This window comes from Sminthopsis crassicaudata, chromosome 1, assembly GCF_048593235.1.
Source record: "Sminthopsis crassicaudata isolate SCR6 chromosome 1, ASM4859323v1, whole genome shotgun sequence".
Classification (NCBI taxonomy): Eukaryota; Metazoa; Chordata; class Mammalia; order Dasyuromorphia; family Dasyuridae; genus Sminthopsis; species Sminthopsis crassicaudata.
The window spans coordinates 724295753-724316214 of record NC_133617.1 but is presented as its reverse complement, the minus strand read 5'-3'; the positions used below and the strand labels follow the sequence as shown (position 1 = coordinate 724316214).

General features: G+C 35.4%; 1 protein-coding gene across 4 annotated transcripts in view; it reads right to left on the bottom strand.

Annotated features, from left to right (window-relative positions):
- The window catches only part of MDFIC2 (MyoD family inhibitor domain containing 2), a 153379-nt gene extending 133968 nt beyond the window's left edge, over window positions 1-19411 (bottom strand). For 3 of the 4 annotated variants that reach the window (XM_074284104.1, XM_074284105.1, XM_074284107.1), the window contains exons 1-2: window positions 19263-19411; window positions 18511-18598 (exon numbers count right to left, since the gene is read on the bottom strand). In XM_074284104.1, the coding sequence (XP_074140205.1) occupies window positions 18511-18598 (88 nt within the window). In that variant the 5' untranslated portion in view covers window positions 19263-19411. The remainder of the gene's footprint in view (window positions 1-18510; window positions 18599-19262) is intronic. The other variant, XM_074284106.1, reaches the window with a different exon arrangement.
- Window positions 19412-20462: the final 1051 nt, after the last annotated feature.

Here is a 20462-nt window from a genome sequence, read left to right as displayed (position 1 = left end):
GTTTCTGGCTAGGAGTAGGAGCTAAATGCTAGCTATTATTATTCTGAGAGGCATATATACAGTCACCATTAGTGTGAATAATGAATCCTCTAAAGTGGCTGTATTATTTGAGTTTACACTCCATATTTCCACTGGGCTAGAACCTATCACTGTATTTCATTCACATAATTATGACTTCAAATAATGTGAATTCCAACACATTCTGCTATTTGATCACTCATACTAATCAGGACCTAGCAATAGTTGAGTAGTTGAGCTGATAAAAAACAACTGGTTGAGGGAGTTTTCATATTAGGAGTTTCCTTTACCAATAAAATGATAGTCCTGGATTTTTTCACCCTCCACATCTTCTCTCATCAATATGACAAGAAACCAGATCTCTTCTTCTGTAGCATTTATTTTTCTCTTGATGATGAAAAGAAAAACCAACTAATTTCTATAACCAGATGCATGAATGTTACATCTGTATTTCTACTTTTCCTTGCCAGGCAGGCCTTCTCTTGATTTTTTGGAACAGGGACTTTCTTAGAAGCTGTCCTAGTCTTTTGAGCAGATTTTTACTTGCTTGATAGAACAACTAAGCCTGAAGTTAAAGGGAGACCTGAATTCAAATACAACCTTAGCAGACTATGTGACATTGGATAAATTATAATCTTTGATTGCCTCAGTTTCCCCAATTATAAAATGAGCTTGGCAATAGGTACTTTTCTTAGAGGGCTACTGTGAGGATCTAATGGGATAACTTTTGTAAAGCACTTAGCCCAGTTTCTGGCTTTGAGTAGGAGCCATTGTATTATTATTCTGAGTACCATTCAGATGGTAAAAGGGAAAGTTGACTTTTCCCTTTGTTATACACTAGCTATCATCTTACTCTTTACCTTTACCATCTATTTTCTTTAGCCTTGCTTAAATACCTTTAAAGCTGCTATTAAAAGTAGCTGAAAATGGTTGAAATGATTGATGACTGAAGAGTGATGTCTTCATTTACTTTATTCCCATTCTTTTTTTTTAAACTAATGGTCTAGTGAACACCGTCTGCAGGTGCATTTTATTGGAGTGTATATTCCCACTAAATGCTGTTCTGAAGTTGAAAGAAATGGTGCATAATCATATAAAAATAAAATACCTTGATGCAGATTTCACTAAAAACAGAGTGTCCTCAGTCCCAAGGTACAGGATATAACATTAAAAAAATAAAGCCTGCTTTATGCCTCTTCTCTCTGTTGATGATAATTAAATATGTTGTATCAACAGCTGTCGAAACATCCAGAAAATTGGGGTACTAGCATTGTAAATCTATTCTGGTTGAATGGAGAAAATGTCTGGAAATTTCTAGTTTTCACTCCGTTTAATCTCTTCACATCAACTGAGTCTGAGTTGATTCTTGGTATGGGCTGATTGCTTCCACTGTGACTTCATAAAACTGCCATTAATTATTGTGAGTGAAGATCATTCCAGAGTTGATCTGCTACCCTATTGCCATTGAGAGAGGGAGAGAGAGAGAGTCTTTAAATCTATACTTTTACAACTTAAAGGAATTTCTCACTGATTAATTCAGCTGGTCACACTAGTGGAGCTGATGGAAGCTCTAGGCATTCCATTCTGGTGGCTTCATAATCATTATTATCTTTTTTTTGGAATGGATTTAGTTGCTAATAAATTTTGGCAGCTACTTTTAGTCAACTAACATTTATTAAACACCTACTATTTGCCAGGCACTGTGCTAAATTCTGGGGACACAAAGAAAAGTGAACTGTTCTCAAACGGATTTTTAGTCTAATGTGGAAGGTATCATTCAAATAACTATGTAGAGCAGACCCAGAGGAAAGATACCTAGATTAAGGAAGAATGGGAAAGACATCTTGCAGAAGTCTTTAATTTGTGGTGATGAGATCAACGTAGATTTATAAGAGCATCAAAACACTCAGCTTGTGTGGAATCTTTCAAACTTCTTTGATTAGTTTATCCAAGATCAAGATGGTCAGTGACTTCTGCAGAGTCAGTCCAATTCATTGAAGAAAATGCTTTATGAAATCACAGTATTTTATTAACAGATAAGTGCTATATATCATATATATATATATATATATATATATATATATATATATATATATATATATATATATATATACACACACACACACACACATATCCGCAAGCTACATGTGTGTGTATATCTTCCATAGAGATATATGGGTATTTATCTATATCTGTTATGGAAAGAATTAACTGTCATAACCTTTTATGCTTTATTTTGTTATAACCCATTTTGATAATCAATATTGGAATCCTTAGGACTCATTAAAACCTGATGTTAATACCTTGTTCAAAGCTGATATTTGAATCTCACCCAAACTTTACTAAATATTTAGACTTACCTGCTGATAATCATCCCAAGAAACTCACTAGTCTTATTTGGAAACTGCTTAGAAATACCAATCTTGTCTTTGTATTCTTTTTGGATACCGCTCACATGCAGGGTACTCAGCTGATTATATCCTTCTGTCCTTATTGAAAACTACATAATGAAAAACTAGGAGATAACTAGGGGAGTGAGCCACATCTTTTTTGGTTCTTCCTTGTGTCAAATGAATTAATACATTCTTCTAAAACTTTTTCAGCTTTTTCAGTGGCTGACATTATCTTCCATCAAAGGGAGAAGACTGAATATTAAAATGAATTTGTTTCTTCTACTTTATGTGATTTATAAATGTTAATGTAACTACCAGATAATTTTTTTGTTGCCCTTTTCCCCTGATGCCCTACTATGTTTTATACCTAACAAAATATCTGAATCATATGTTCTTCATAATCATGCTCTGAAAAATGTTTTATGAGTACTATTATTCCCTATTGAGAAGGAAGCTGGTGTAGTACATAAAGAGGTGCCTTTGAAGTCAGGAATATCTGGCCTTAAATTTTACTTCTGACACATACTAGATGTGTTACTCTGAGCAAGTCACCTAATCTCATGTCATCAAAGGAGAGGCCTTCACACCAATGGCAAAGGAAATGAGTGAAACCCCAACCAGATTAAAATGTTATTTCTTAAAATCATTTAATTATTTATCATTATTTATTTAATATTATCCATTGATTTAAATTATTGAAGTGTTATTTACTTACAAAATAAACATCAATCCATATTTTTAAAGCTATTTGACAATACTGCTTTAAGTTATTCTCTAAGACTATGATTTTTCCAGAGAAGAAGCTGACTAATGTTGTTCGAGGAAGTTTTCTCACCTGGGAATTCTCCATACCAATGAAAGCACCAATTCTGTCCTTATTGTTATTATTTCATACAATTGAAATACTCTAGTAGATTGAATAGAAGATGGCCATGGAGTCAAGACAGCCAGGGTGTAGATGCCATCTCTGATAGCTATTGCTTGAGTGCTTCTGGGCCAGCCCATCAAAAACTCCTTATCACTTATCTTCCAAATCACAAATAAGAGGCTGGGCTATTGGAAAAGGAGTCAATTCCCTTTACTAGTGAAACCCCAGATCTTTCTCCAGTATAAAACAAAGTTTTAAGTTCATTGAAAGTGGTTGCCAGTGTCATGGAGGATGTCCTATTTGAAGTCCTGAGCAGAAATTTTCCCTATAGATGGTGAGGTCTTCTAGATGCTCCTGTCTTGTATGACTTTATGACTTTATGGTCTGAGACCTCTTGTAATAATAATAGGACCTAATATTTATATAGTGGTTTCAGATTTGCAAAGCTCTTTATACATGCTATTTGATTGTTTAAAAAACCTTATGAAGTAGATGCTATTATTATTCTCATTTTGCATATAAGGAAACTGAGGCACAGAAAAGGTATCCTAGTGTAAGTACCTGAGGTAGGACTGGAAGTAATGTCAGGAAGACAGGTATCTCCTATGAAAGATAATCCACACAAGGGGGAAAAAAGATAAATAATGTCTGTTCCGATTATGATCTGAAACTTGTATTCTATCTATTCCCAGTTGACAGAGCCTCAGTGGAGAGAGTCATAGACAAAAGTGATTCACCTAATATAAGTCTGGAGCAAATGCCTCTGCTGGATGATCACAGAAGTTCAGAAATCTTCCATTCTATTTTCTTTCCCATTTTGGGTTAATCACTATAGGGCCTATCCAGAACTTTTTCTCCCTCCTTCAGTCGTGAACTATGCAATAAAGTACACTTCATGGCCTGCCATGACAATGGAGGAGCTCCTAAAGAAAAATGAGATAATTTAACAAAGTTCAACTCACTTCTGATTCTCAAAACTCAGCATCATGAGTGTTTATTTCTTCCTTTCTTCCTTCCTCAGAAGAAGAGTTATCTTAAATCTGCTCCATGATTCAGGCAATCCCCCTGCCTCTTTTTCTAATCTCATTTTCTTCTCACCTTCTTCAGGACCTTGTTTCCTTGAAATTATTCCCACTCATTCATATATCAGTACTCATTCCTCACTTGGATCCTTCTTGATTGCCTAAAACTATGCCAGACTTTACTAAGACCAATATTTTAAAAAGAAAAAATACTCTTTGACTTTTTTATCTAATCTAGTTACCTTTTCTTCTCTTCAAGAGCAGGTGTCTTGAAAAAGTAGACTACATTTAATATTTCCATTTCCTTACCATATGTTCTCACCAGCCTTGTGAGTTATGATTCTGTTGTTATTTTGAAACTTCCACCTTCAAAGATAGCCTGTTACTGGCCAAATATAATGGTCCCATTTGGCAGTTTTCATTTCTCCCACACATCTCTAATATTTGACTCTTTTGACCATTTCCTCTCTTCTCTTTGGACTTCTGAGTTGCCACTACTCATCCTTCTCTTCTTTCTCTAATGGTCTTTTTCTATCTTCATTACTTTTATCCTCTTCCCAGTTCCAACCTTCTGTTCTCATTCTTCTTTTCCCTCTTCATAAATAATCTCTTTCTTTGTAAAGTCACTCAGTCTCATGATTTTGTCAAATATCTCCCAAATCATATATCTAGAACATTTCTACTCAAGCTATAGACTTCTCCAACTGCCCTATTTCATCTTCATGTAACCTTTTTGGATCTTGCCTATAAAATGAGATGATTGAATTAAATGATCTCTAAAGTTTCATTTTATCTCTAAACTCTATAATTTTACTTTGCTTGCCTATTCTCTCAGTAGTCCCTTGTACCTATTCTGTGTTCCAAACAAACTCATTATCCCTTTAATTTGGTACATGTGACATTTTCATAAAATGAGATAATATTATTTTAAAAAGTCATTTAATAAACTGTGAGCACTGTTTTGTTTTGTTTTTCTTCCCAGATTATTTTTAGCTTCCGAATACAATTCTTCCTTTGCAACAACAACAACAACAAAATTTGGTTCTGCACATATATATTGTACTTAGGATATACTATAAGATATTTAATATGTATGGGAATGCTTGCCATCTAGGGGAGGGGGTGGAGGGAAGGAGGGGAAAATTTTGGAACAGAAGGGAGTACAAGGGATAACGTTGTAAAAAAAATTACCTATGAATATGTACTGTCAAAGAAAATGTTATAATTATAAAAATTAATTAAAAAATAAAAAAAAATAAAATAAAAAAATAAAAAACTCATTTAACATAGTGTCTGCTACATAGTAGGCATTATATAAATATTTATTCCCTTCTTTTCTCTCCTTCCACCCATTCTCAGTGTCTAAGATGTCCTTCCTTATCAGTCTTTCCTAATTAAGGCCTTTCCCATCCTTTATTTTCCTCTGAAGCCAAAGAGCTGACATTTTCCCTAGGAAGTTTTCCCTGATCTCCTTCAGTTATTAATGATTTCCTGCCTCACATTGTGCAAAGCAGAGCCTAATTAACAGCTTTCAGATGTGTTTATCATGTTTTTTTTTTTTTACTCTAGTAATTTTTATGCCATTTCTCTATATTAACTGGTAATCTCTATGAGGGCAAAAATCTTGTTGATCTAAACTTTGTGTGTATCTGACATCCAGCACAGTATAGATATTTAATAAATGTTTCTAGAAACAAGTTGGTTAAGATGTGAAAAATATTTCAAAGATAGTAAGAAGATTTGACATTTTTACCATCTCTTTGCTTCAGGCAACTAGTTTATGATCTTACAGGGGAGGAAAAGAATTGGGAAAGATGTCTGCCATTTTTAATATTGCCTCTATGTCTTGCTAAAAAAATGCCAAATCTACCTTCATTTCTTAACCTCAGATTGATTGCTGTATCTCAAGTTTTTATGAGTTAATCTAAGGGCAGCCAAGTTTTTCAGTTCTGGGCCACATGATCAGAAATCCATATGCGTGTGGGTCTCTCCAATTTAATTATATAATTAATGACATTCAACTCCAATTACAATTACTAATTGATCCAAGCTTACTAGCATGACACCTGGCAGCAGTCAGTTACAAAAGTAACAACCAGCAGGTGGCAAGGCCCTATTGACCTGCTAGATCATGTGATTTTGCTAATTAAACAAGGAAAAAAAATGATGAAAATCTCAGGCTGGATAAATTTGTGGAGAACACATGGAAAGAAAATACTTGGTGTTTATACCTCTTGTGTCATAATAGAAATCTTAGAAGCTGCAATAAAAGTTATTTATTGAAAAGAGCAAACAACCAGTTAGTGGGACTGGTTTGTTACCAAATAATTTAATCTTAAAAAACATACCAGGGAGAATTAAGGAGGATTTGAGGACTTATATGGACTGAGGATTTAAGCTGCTAAGTGACTGTCTCCCACTTTCAGGATGATCTGATTAAATGTCAGAAGCCCCAAATTTTCTATACAAAATCACTGCAGGATTCTTTATCAAAGTTCAAGGCAATTCCGGTTAAGATTGAATGCTTTATTCTTTTAAGTCTGACTTTTCAGAGGCAGATCCAAGATGGCAGAGTGAAGGTAGGAACTCTCTTGACTTCTCTAACCCTTCCAAATATTAAATACTTTCAAACAAATTGTAGATTATAAAGTCTGACTTCTCCAGGAAACAAGACTTGGAAGTAGAAATGGTCTTTGCATTCCTTCATATGATAAATGAGGGAACTGAAGTCTGTGTTCATGAAGTTTCTGCTATAGCTATCATCCTGTGCAGGGCTTTCCAAATAATGCATTACAGTTTAAGTTCCTTGAGAGCAATTTCTAATTTCTTTAAATATTTGTTTGTTTCTTTGTTTGTTTATTGGGTATCTTTAGCACTTGGCACAATGCTTGACACATAATATACCCTGAATAAATGCTGACTAACACTGATCTGACCATGTCACTCCCTTGCTAAGGGCCTTCCCTTTGCATATAGGGCACAGAATTGCCCCCTCTCTCCCTCTGTTCCCCTATACCTAGAATATACTCCCTCCCTATCTTTTTCTCTCAGAATTCTTGTTATCCTTCAAGAGTTCTCTAAGGCAAAACAAAATATATTATTAAGCACTTACTGTGCTCTTGGCACTGAGCTGAGAGCTGCAAATACAAATAAAAACAAAAATACAGTGTCTACCCTCAAAAATGTTACTTTCTAATTGGGGAAGACCACTGTTCAGAAAAAAGCTGACAAGGAGGTGGAGATGGGGATTTATATACACTTAAGCTTAATCTGTCTTATTATCACTTTCTTAAGTATAAAAAATTCCAACAATAAACCAATCCTGATTTGTAAAGATTGCCTGTTTCAGAGAATTAAAGGCTCCCAGTCCATCTTTACTTAACTCAGCTGTGGTACTAGTACATCCCCGATTCTACGTCACCTTGTTTTCCAGCACTTTTTTGGGCAAGTGTGTCATATTTTACACCTTCCCCTCCCCACTTAGTAGAAGATAAACTTGAATGTAGAGCCAATTTTAATTTTATTTTTGATAGTATATTGTCTTGACCCTAATTTCTTCATCCATAAAATTGTAGTGAGGGATGAGGGGTTAGATGAGAGGACCTCAGGCATCCCTTTCAGCTATAAATCTATGATTTAATGAGTTGGAAACGTTTTGCTTAGTATACAGGTTCATGTACTTAGTTCTCTCATTACTAAATGTTCTTTGAATCAAACTAATTACCTTGACTCTACTTAACTGGAGGGAAGTAACATGACCAAGATTACATTGTGTTAACAGCCACTTTCTATCTCTGTCCCTTGCAAGTCAACACAACTCTGGTGGACTTTGTCCTACAGGACAAATTTGTGAATTTGAAAAACAGTCACTATAACTTTGAGTTATGGGCTAGAAGATATCCATGTTGCATTCTCTTATTTGGAATAACAAGCCCTTATTACGATTTGATATCTATTTCTCCTACTTTGAGGTTCACAACATCTACATTTATCATTCAGTCCAGTTCCTGGATGTCATGAATCTATTGACCTCCCAAGAAATTTTCCTTTCTTCCTCAAAAAATAAAGTGTCTGATTTATAGAATTTTTCACCTTCCTTTTTTCCTCCACTCTTACCAATACTGGATTTGCTATATATACAATTGATGTTCTCTCAACTACCCAACTTTAAACCTCAAGTACCTCAATATCACAGTTTCTTCAGTCTCATGAACTGATCCCCCACTCTACCTGAGGTATAGATAAAGATGATTACACTCTTGACTCTGTCTTTACTCATAAGTATTTCACTTCTATGTTTACATACTTTAATTTTTTTCTTATAACATTTTATATTTTCATCTCTTCATATTCCTTATGGTCCCAATCCCTGTTCTTCAGTCTCATTGTGATGTCCAATCCTTCCACTGCTCAGTTCTTTTCCAAATCATCAAACATGCACTAATTGTACACTCTCCCCTTCCCTCTCTCTACACTTTGATGAATTAATATAATGCTAGACTATTCTTTACTCTTGAATTCTTGTTCCTGAACCATTATTTATCATTCCTTGCCATGTCCCAACCTTAGAGTATTTCTTATCATCTACCTCCTTTGTTTCTATTTGTGTTATATTATAAAAATATAAAAAATCATGAAATCATGCTGAATTCACTACAAAAATGTGTGATACATAACCTCAACTGCACCCTCACTGTAAAAAGTAACTTAATATATCCCTCCCTAGTTGATATAATTCTATTTGTCTCATAGGCACTTATTCTAAACCTTCTCTTCTCAATCTTTCCATGGAATCCCCTCTGCCCATCTTTTTAGCTGAGGGCTTTGTTTCAAATTCTAGGGAAAATTGAAGCATTTGATCGAGATTTCAGACTTTTTCCATACCTTCCTACTTTCTCTTTGACCTCTGTCTCACATGAAAGTGTGTCCTTCTTACCCATATTCATGTACCATTGATCTCATCCCCACCTCTCTTCTCCAACAGAATCATACTTCTCTAATCCATATTCTCTTATTCTTCAGGATCTCATCTCCTGCCTACAAACACACCCATGTCTCCTTCATCATTAAAAATCCTGCACTGATCCAATCACCTCTGCTAGCTATGTTAATTATTTCCTCCCTTTTCAACCAAACTCCTCAAGTAAGCCTTGGTGCATCGCCTTTCTTTCTTCTCAGTTCCTTTTACCTCAATGTATCCTAAACTCTTGGATTTTGTCATCTGCCCTAGAGTCACAATTCTTATGTTTTGTGTTTCTGCAATTAACGTTTAAGCTCCTGAGTATATTTTCTTACTTTTTCTATTTCTGACTAAAGAAACTATACCCTTGGGGCTATTTCTCCTAATTGGTAATTTCTTTCAAGGGACCAGCATTTTAGGAAGAATCCAACCATAATACTTTCCCCATTTATATCTATACTCTTTCTGTATTCTTCCTTCTCCTTGCCTGACATGCTGCTCCTTCTCTTCCATTAACCCAAGGGCCTTGCTAGCACCCCAAATGCATTGTTTTCTTTTATTAGAATATTAGAATTATTATATTCTATTATTATTATATTATAGTATATATAAATTAGAATATTTTTGAGGATAGGTACTGTCTTATTTGCTTGTATTTCTATCATTTGAACTCATCCCAGTGGTTAACAAGTTTAATAAGCATTTGCTTTATGAATCTATCTAGATAGATACATAGAATAGAATATTGCATTAAGGAATCAGGAAGACCTGAATTCAAATTTTGCTTCAGACACTTAAAGGCTATAATTTTCTGGGCCAATAATTAATCTTTCAAATTCACTTTTCTCATCTGCAAAATAATCTTGTAATAACTGCTACCTCCCAAAGTGAAGTTGAGACTCAAATAAAATAATGGATAGAAAGAACTTTAAATCCCTATATAAATGCTAGAATTATGCAATTTTATTATTATTTATTTGTACTTTCAGGTTTGCAGATGATAAGCATATCATATTCATTTTTTTATTCATCTGTGATTATAAATTTGAGCAGCATTTCATCTGCTTTTTAATAGTCAGTATTTAATTACTTATAAATTATTCACATGCTTTGAATTTTTTCTCCAGTGAAGAGTATACAGTTGTTCTTATGGATGTGCATCCTTCCTTTTAAATTCATGACATCGTAAGTTGGCATATTTAGTATCAAAACAATCTGTTTAAAATGTTCTTTAAAGATATTGCTTTTTTGTCTTAAAAACTCATTTTGTATTTTCATGATCAAATCCATTAATTTTAGCCCTTATTATTTTCTTCTATTTATTTCACCAATGGAAGCATTTCTTTTCTTTGGAAGTGATACTTGTCATTCATTTTCTTCCAGATTTATTTCATAATTGAAACAAAATCCAGAATGCTATTAATTTGAACTTTATCTTGGTTTATGTTGTGAGGTCTGAACCTTCATTTTTCTCATGGAGCTAAAATTTTTTCCAATATTGCTTATCGAATAATGATTCCATAGAGAGGTAGTGGGGCATCTGTCATACAGATTTGGCTTCAGAGACAGTAAGACTGTTGTTTCTTTAATCACCTGAGTTCAAATGCAGCCCCAAACACTGACTAGTTGTGTGATTTTTTTGGATAAGTCATTTAACTTCTGTCTGCCTCAGTTTCTTCTTCTATAAAACAGGAATAATAATGTCCTCTATTTCACAGGGTTGTGGTAAGGATCAAATGAAATTATATATGTAAGACACTTTGCAAATCTTTCCTTTCTGTTGATTTTATTCCAGAATAAATTGTTTTTATCATGTGAAGTTCTTCAGTTAAAATTATCTAAATTATTTTTTTATGTCTGGTTTTATGTATTATATACAAGAAATTGCATAGAAGTCAGCAGATACCAAGGTTTCAGCAAGTGTGGGGACAAGCCTATAAGTTTAAACCTAAGTGAGTGTCTGCCAGAACTCCTCTGGCAATTTCTGTTGACCCCAGATATTTATGGGACTCAGCTCTGAATTACTTTTACTTTGACATTATTGTAGGCTACAGAGCAAGTAAAGCTGAGGAATTAGTTGAGGAAGTGATCTGCCTGTCCTTAGTCAAACTTTTTTCTTCTAATTGCTGATTGTTTTAGGAATAACCTAGACTGAGTCCAGCACCATTTTCCCTCCCATGGAAGTTCAGCTTTTGCAGGTTGAATAACAAGTAAAGCTGGGATTCAGCTGGACAAATTGGAGCCTCAAGAGCTTTGAAAATAGAGGATTTTGATATTAGAGGTAGCAGGGATCCTCTGGAGTTTGTTGAATGAGAGAAGAGTGTGATATGGTCAGACTGGTACTTTAGGAACATTAGTTTGACAATTCGGTGAAGGATAGACTGAACTGAGTACTAAGATAGACCAATCAGAAGGCTTTCACAATTGTCCAGGCCTGAGGTGACAGTCCAGGATAATGACAGTGGCGGAGAGAAGGGAACATATCCAAGAGACATGATCAATGTAGAAATGATAGAACTTAGTTGGATTTGGGGGATGAGGGCAAAGAGTCAAGGGATGCCATCTAGGTTGAGAATGTGGGTGAGTGGAAAATTTGGGAGTAATTGAGAGTAATCGAAAGGTTAAAAGTAGGGGAGGATATAGTAGGGGAAAGATAATGATTTCAGTTGTTGACATTTCTAAGATAAGATGTCTATAGAACATCCAGCTTGAACTATCTGAAAGGTAGTTGGAAATGTGAGAATAAAAATCTGGAGAGGAGAGAGTATTGAAGAAAAGGAGAATAAGTGTCAAAGGCTACAAAGACAAGAAGAATGAGGATTTAGAAGGGACCACTGGGTTTAGCAATTAAGAGATCTTTGGAGAAAACAATTTCAATTGAATGAAGAGGTCACAAATCAGAATGCAGGGAGTTAAGAGAGTAAGAAGAAAGGAAATGGAAGTAGATATGGCAGTTGGCCTTCTAAACGAGTTAGCCATGAAAAGGAAATATAGGATGATCAAGGGAGAAGTTTTTGAGAATGGGAGACACATGGCTGTGTTTGTAAGCAGTAGGGAAGCAGTCAGTCTACAGGAAATATTGAAGATTAATACAAGTAAGGCTGAAAGAGGGGGCAATCTGTTGGGAAAAAAGGGGGACAGAATTAAATTATTTGAACATGTTGAGGCATTTGCCTTGGCAAGGAGGTCTATCTTTTCATGTGAAGCAAAATTAAAGGAGATAATATCAGAAGGCATGTAAGTGATATGAAATAAAGAACAGGGGGAGAAATGGAAACTGAGAATGGCCTCAAATTTTTTGGTTAAATGAAAAACAGGGGTCTTAGCAGAGAAGAAATAAGGGGAGCTGTGGAAGATTTGAGAAGGGATGAAAAGTTTGTTTTCCTCTAAAACCTTTACAAATTATTATGAGTGAGATGGTGAACCGATTCAGGAGATATGAAAGGATTGCTTTGTTGCAGCGAGGGCTCAGTTCAGATTATGCAACATAAACTTGTCATGGGCCAAGTCAGCATGACTTTCTGATTTTCTGCAGCTTTCTTTTGGGAGTAGGAGCAAAGGCAGTAAATGTTGGAAGTGATACAAGGGCAGAGTTGGAACACATTATCTCTAATAGACTGAAGCAGGGAAGAATGGGGTATGAGTTGAACTTTTTCCCTTAAGAAGCATGCAGGTGGGAGAGAAAATGTCTCATAGTGGAAGTATCAAAAATCTGTATAATGGGAACATAGAGTGTATAAAGGGGTCTAATATGGTCTTATAGCAGTAGCAGTGATTTACTAAAACATGGCAGCTGGACCCAAACCATTGTTCTTGACTCCAATACAGCAACTTCCTCAGACCTGAAATTCTATCACTTATCATTGGGTCTTTGCACTGGCTAGCCCTTACACCTGAGATGCTCTGGCTCCTCACCTCTGTGTCTTACTTTCACTGTTTTTATTTTTTTTCAAGCCTGAGTACAAATTCCATCTTCTACAAGAAGCCTGTTTCTATTTCCACTAATATCTTTCCCCTCAGGTTATCTTCTATCCATTCTCTGTCTTATATGTACCCAGTTATTCCCATGTTATCTTTACTACTAGAATTTAAGTTCCTTGAGGGCAAAGATTGTTTTTGCCTTTTTTATTCTCTCAGTTGGGGTCCTATGTTATCACGAGGCAATACTTTCATACAAAGAGAATTTTTGAGGAATTCAAGCCATATTTCTTAAACTGCAAGACCCTCCTGCTGTGGACTCCAAACATATTAGCCATATTACTTTGGATCAAGCCTTAAGGAAGAGCCTGTTATTTATAAGAGCACAGATTCACGCTACCAGTTTCCCTCTTGAAAGGAAAAAAAAAGACATTTGTGTTCTAAAACTAACTCATCCTGCTAATTCCCAATTAAGATGTTGTCATCAAGCATCTGGCTCAATTCCCTTTTATGAAATACAGTAAACATAATTTGAGTGCAGCTTAAATGAAGTGTCCAAATGGGATAGCTCAGGTCACCTGGGAAATTAGATTTTTAAGATTATGAGGATAAAATGCCCAAGTTGTACTTTACTGGCAAGTTTTTAGAAAAAAAAATCTTTTTTTGAAAGAAAACCTTTGACTTGTTCATCGCCTTCAGTATGACACAAGTATGATATTTTGAAAAGGGGAACTTAGTAGAATGGATTTCTGGAGCTGGAGTTAGAAATGTCTTTTGTTATTGTTCAGTTGTATCTAATTTTTAGTGAAACTATTTGGAATTTGCTTGTCAAGGATCCTAAGGTAGCTTGCCATTTCCTTCTCCAACTCATGTACTCATGTTATGGATGTGGAAGCTGAGATAGTGTTATATGACCTATCCAGAGTCATACAGCTACTAAATGTCTGAGTCCAGATTGAACTCAAGTTTTCCTGACTCTGGGCCCAGTGCTCTAGCTACTGTGCCATTTAGTTGCCCAGAAAAGTATCTAGTTTTATATTTAAGTTGGTGCCTTTCTTCTGAAATTAATTTCAATTTATTTTGTATATATCTGTTTCCAATTAGACTTTTCTACCTTGAAAATAAGGAATATTTTTACTTTTCTTTGTATTTCTAATGCTTTCCATAGTTCCTGGCACATAGTAGGCACTTAATTAATACTTGTTTACTAGACTCTCTGTAGATTCAAATTTTGCATCTACCTAGGGAAGTGTAGAGAGCTAGAACTGAGCAGATGCAAGGTAACCTGGCACGTGAGGCTAATTACCAATTGGACAATTCTCTATCACCACATGTTTGGAGTATGACCCTCCCCAATTGTTCTGTGCTGGCTCGATCACTATATCCAGGGTCTCAACAGGGAAGCACCCAACTGGAAGCAAGTTAATCTCTCTGAACTTAGTATCCTTATCTAGAGGCCAATAATAATTCTTCTAGATCTCTTATTGAACTAAAGTGTGGTAATGAATATAAAATATTTGATAAATATTTGTTTTAGTTGCCACTAATAAAACCTGGATGAAAGAAATTACATTTTAAAAATGGGAAGTTTTATAGAATTGAAAGATAAAGAAACCTCAGCACACTAGGAATACATCCATTCTTATTTTCATATATTGGGTTTTATCACGGTAGTTAAAGGGAGATTTTGGTCCTACCTTAGGGAAAATTTTCTATTTCCACATTCATTGTTAAAGAATTCAAAATAGAAGCCATAAAGATGATGCTAAATGGTAATGTTGTTAAATAAAAGCACCTTTGTCTATTAAACATGTTTTAAAGAATTTCCAACCATATGGTTTCAATTGTTTCATTCAGAGAGAAATACATAGACATTCAGAATGGGTCAATGACTGACTGGATCCTGAGAGGTATATTTTGATTTCCTGTCTGTCTACTTGGGGGGCTTTGAGTAAGACAGTTAACTAATTGAAATCTTCTTTGCTTTATTTATGAAATGAAGATTGCACTAGATGACCTCTGAGATTATATCTCCTTTTACATCTATGATCCTACAATCTTTATACCAATGCTGCTATCAGGAACTATAGCCATCCCTGAAATACATATTTTCTAGAACTAAGAAACTAGACCAAGCCACGGAGAAATAGTATAACCATCTATAGAAATTCTGAAACTATAAAAAATATTATAATTTTCAATTACTTATAGTAAGGGAAATGTGAGTAAGGAAAGGAGGGGTAGATGGTGTGAGGGTATGGAGAAGAGCCATCATGGAGACATGGCATATTTCTAATCAGAGATTGTTCTGAAGAATGCTTTCCCAAAGGTCTTTCCCAAGCTATAACTTCTTTAATGAGTCTATTTATCCTATGAGGCTTAGTCAGTGTTCTTCTGGCCATTTCACTATGGAATATTCAATTCCCTTCCAATTGGTAAGATGATCTTTTGTTATAGAAAAAATTAAGCTCAATTACTATTCAACTGAAAACACATATAAGATCTTAGTCAAGGTGTGATACTTGTATCTAGATAGTGATTTAAAATAGATTGTATTTGTCATTTTATTTTAAGCTATGCAAAATTGAAGAGTTATAAGAGAAAACTATACATACTATATTTTGCTTTTGGTATTTTGTTTGAGACTTGTGATTTCACTGACAAAAGGTGGAATCTCCCAGAGGAGATTGGCAACCGTTCTGCAACTTACAGATTCATTGAGTTGCCAAAGTACATAGAGCAATCGATAGATAATGATAGGCAAATAAATAGATGGGGGTTTCAAAGGGTGCAATGGATAAAGTGCTAAACCTAAAGCCAAGAAGACTCCTGAGTTCAAATATGGCCTCACATTCTTGCTAGCTGTGTGTCCTTGGCCAAGTAACTTAATCCTATTTGCCTCAGTTTCCTCATCTGGAAAATGAACTGGAGAAGAAAACTGTAAACCATTCCAGTATCTTTGCCAAGAAAACCTCAAATGAGGTCACGGAGAATCATACATGACTAGAATGACTCAACAATAACAAAGATAGATAGATGGATAGATTAATAAATACATAGATAGATAGATGGGTAGATAGATGGATGGAAGCTAGAACATTTATTATGCACTTACTGTGTGCCAGGCACTATACTAAGCACAGCAAATTAAAATAGAAGCAAGTAAGAGATTCTTTGTCCTCAAGGAATTTATATCCTAATAAGGGAAAGCACAAACACATAAAGGGAATCTGGAGGGAGTTCTGGTGGAGATTGATGATAACAAAGAAGTGATGAGGTTAGTTATTCCCCCATCAGAACCTGAGCACTTAAAGCAGAATTCAAATGTGGTGTGGGATGTTGGAAGTGGGTTGGAGAATCAAAGTATAAGGAGGCAGCATAAGTAATACAGATAGTTAAATACCAGGGAGACCTGGTTTCTGACAAGATAAGGCGACCTATCACAATGAGGGTAAGTGACTTGCTCAGGAGCACACATTTTGCATAAAAAGCAAATCTGCCTAACTCTGCAACAAGTTTTCTTTATCCACTAGAGCCCCTCTGTGTTATGCTCTTTCTCTTTGCCTATCTTTCTGTTTCTGTCTCTGTCCATCTGTGTTTTTTCTCTCACCCTCTCCCTCTTTCACTTCCCTCCATCTCTCTCTACCCCTTCTCTTTCTCTATCTTTGTCCATCTATTTTCCCTCTCTCTATTCCCTCTATCTCCTTCCCTCCCACCTTCTCTTCCCTCTCTCTTCCCTCTCTCTCTTTGAATCTCTGTCTCTCTCATTCTCTTTCTTTCTCTCTGTGTATCCCTCTTTCTTTCTTAGAAGTTTTCAACTTGCAGTCTGTGGAATTCAAAGGGTGCTACAGATAAATTACTGGGGGGGTCCATGTCCTCAGATGAGGGGAACACATCTTTATTTAATATAGTTGACTTCCCTTATAATTTCATGAATTTTATTTTTTATGCATTTTAAAATGTTCTTTTGAGAAGGGTCCATGAGCTTGATCAGATGTCCAATAAACAGATCATTTTTCATGTCTACAACATGAAAAAATGTTGAGTCCCTAATCTCAGAAGAAAGTTACATGCCACAGTGTATAGAGTACTATGCTTAGCATGAGAAAGACTAGGGATCTAATGCTCCCTCTAATATACAGACTAGCCTGGAAAAATTGGACAAGTCAATACTACTAATAACTGACCTTTATATGGCTTTGTGCTAAGTACTTTACAAATATTATCTCATTTGATCTTCATGGCAACCTTGGGAAGTGGGTACCATGATTACCCCCCTCTTACCCTCAAAGTAACTGAAGTTAAATAACTTGCCCAGAGTCCCAGAGCCAGTAAATTTTGAACTTGGGTTTTTCTGACTCCAGTCAAGAGCTCTATTTACTACGTCACCAAACTTTGAGGTATCTACTGAGCCATGGGTCAAGGAATGAAAAAAACATTTATTAAGTACTTCCTGTTTTCTAGATCTGATACTCAACTTAGAGCTCTTATAAATAATTTTCATAGATAGGTTTATATTACAATGGAGAAAGAAACCCCCAAACCAGTAGCTCCCCATATTGACAAAACCCTTTGCCAATTTTTTTTTGGTGTGTGTGCATATATGTGCCTATATATGTGTTTGGGTAATATATATGCATACATAAATATATATTTAGATATATAATATAGCTGAAAATACCTATCTTCATAGGTGTATAAATAGTTATACTATAAGGACATATCGATTTATATGTATATTTCAAGCCATGTATTACGCACACTTTGGTAGCTACCTCATTCTCCCCCTGGGAAAGAAGCTGCTCTAATTGCAGTGAATGGTGATTCTATTTGTAGACTTCAGAGCCTACTGTGTATGTGGTTTGCACCGTTAAGAAAAGAAAGTGTCTTTGCTACTCCTCAAGCTATTTAGCCTCCCTGAGAAACACAAAGGAAAGAAAAATTACACAAAGAACTCAATTGCAATTGTGCCTTATATACATCACACATAGCAATTGACTGATGATGAGGGGGCCACCGGTGAGTTTTGGTTTTTTTCCAAATAGAGGGGGAAAATAATCTTTGATTTTCCTGGGACACAGAACTTGCAATACTTTATTACCAGGGATGCAGAAAACCACCGATTTAGACCATGCTATTACAAATAAAATAAAACAGATCAATAAAGCAGCAACAAAACAAACACCACCCCTCCTAAATAATAATAAAAAATATAGAGGAACTTTCAGGCTGAGTAGATTTTTTTTCTCATTCTTTTCTCTTAAGCCATCTTTAGATAAACAAAAGATAATTTTAAGCTAATGAAAAAACCACCAAAAAATGTGAACTTACCTTCATTCAACCAAGAAATATTATTTTTATCATTTTCAAAATTCTCTGCTGCTCTGATTTTTATCTTTTCCAGCTCAGTTTCTGACATCTGAGTGAAAACAGAATTGATGAAATAAAAAGTTTCATTAACAACTAAAATTCACAATATTGAGCTTCTCTTCCACTGTATCTTGATTCTTTGCTGCATTTTTTTTTTTTTGTTCATTGCCTAATGCTATCCATTAGTACTATTCTTAATGCTTTTTAAAATGTTAAATAATTTGTATATCCCGTTACAGTCTTTGGTAACATAAACTGCTATAAATTGTTACAAATGAGCTTAGTAATAAATTCTTAGCGTCGGAGGACAAGCCGTATACATCTAGCCACAGGATTTCAAAAATGATGCATGCTCTGGTTTAATGGGATTCTTAGGTCTCAGTGAGGCAAAACAAGCTACAAAATAAAATCTAATAAGGTAAACAATGATAAAAATCATAAAGGGAACTTTAACAGTGTGTAACCCTCCCACAATACCCCAGGATAACCTTTATTTATCACTTCAGCAATGTATATGGCCTCTTGAGGATGAATTCTAAGACAGGCTAAGTTACTGTAGCTGAGATTATTAACCGAGAAAGCAATTGAATACATCCAGTTCCTTGAACTTGACTTTTAATGTTCTTAGTCAGACAGGACTGTCCGCTCTTCATAGAAAGGATACCTCATACTTCCTAGGAATCCAAACCCCCAAAGTACCATCAGCTATTTACCTGGTTGTTCCAAGAAGAGGAGACAGCCAGAGGAGGAGGAGGACTTGAGGGCTCTGGAGCCGTTCTTCTTGTAGACTCCCTTGTTTTCTGTGGGTGTCCAGCATTCCCTCACACTGACAGAAGTGAGCAGAAGAGCAACTACAATCCCTCCCTCCTTCCTTTTGTCCCTCCCTCCCTCCCTGTGTGGTGCTAGGTCTGTAAAGCTGCCAGAGCCATCCAAGTGACTGCTGAGAGCTGGATCTTTTTTTAAAGTTCTTATTAAGCCTTGGCATTCAAGCAGAGTAAAAACCAACTTGACGGTGACTATTTATTGAAATGCCACTCGACCAAGTAGGATATACCAAATAGACTCTTTTGCTACTGGTTTATAGTTAGGAAGACTTAGGAGAAAATATTCAAGGAATAGAGGAAAAATATCAATCCCTCTCTCCTCCTCCAAAATACAACAACAAATGCAACCAGTTATAGAATATTTGAGCTGAAATAAAATTAATGAAAGAATCAGGAAATGATAGGACCAAGGAGTTTACCATGCCATTAATATTTTGGGCAACAATTTCCCAATTTTTTCTTGGATGACACTTTGAATAGGAATGTGAAGTTGTTGATACTTTCTAGGAAATATCCAAAAATGTTATTGAGCCCATTGGGGCCAATTCAAGGAAATTTCATATATTTCAATATTTCATTTTATCCTTGTGTATTTCTTCAAGTGATTTACATTATTGATTTGAATGAAATACAATTAGTTGGGGTGATGGGGACAAGAATTTGAAGGGCTGCACATGAAGAAAGATTGAACTTTTTCTTTGGGGGCGTTAAAGGATTGTTAATGGATTGATCCATTTTTTAAGGACAATCGGTGACATAACATATGGATGTAAAATGGTGGATAATGGAGCATGGCTTGACCTATGCATGAATTGGATTTAAATGAGGCAGAGTTGTGCAAAGTTACAAGCTCCTTCTCTTTTCTATTCACTGAAGTCCAGTGTACATCAAAAGTCAAGATGATTGGAAATGGCTAAGGAAGCAGTGGATGACCTTGGAAGTTGAATGTTTGACTGAGCTCTGTAAGCTCCATAGCTTCTGCTTCAGTCACCATCATGGCTATTGGAACAAATTGTTATCATTTGCTCATGCTGCCAGGAGAAGTCTTCATACATTTGGGGTAAAAATTCCCCTAACTCAGTCATGTTT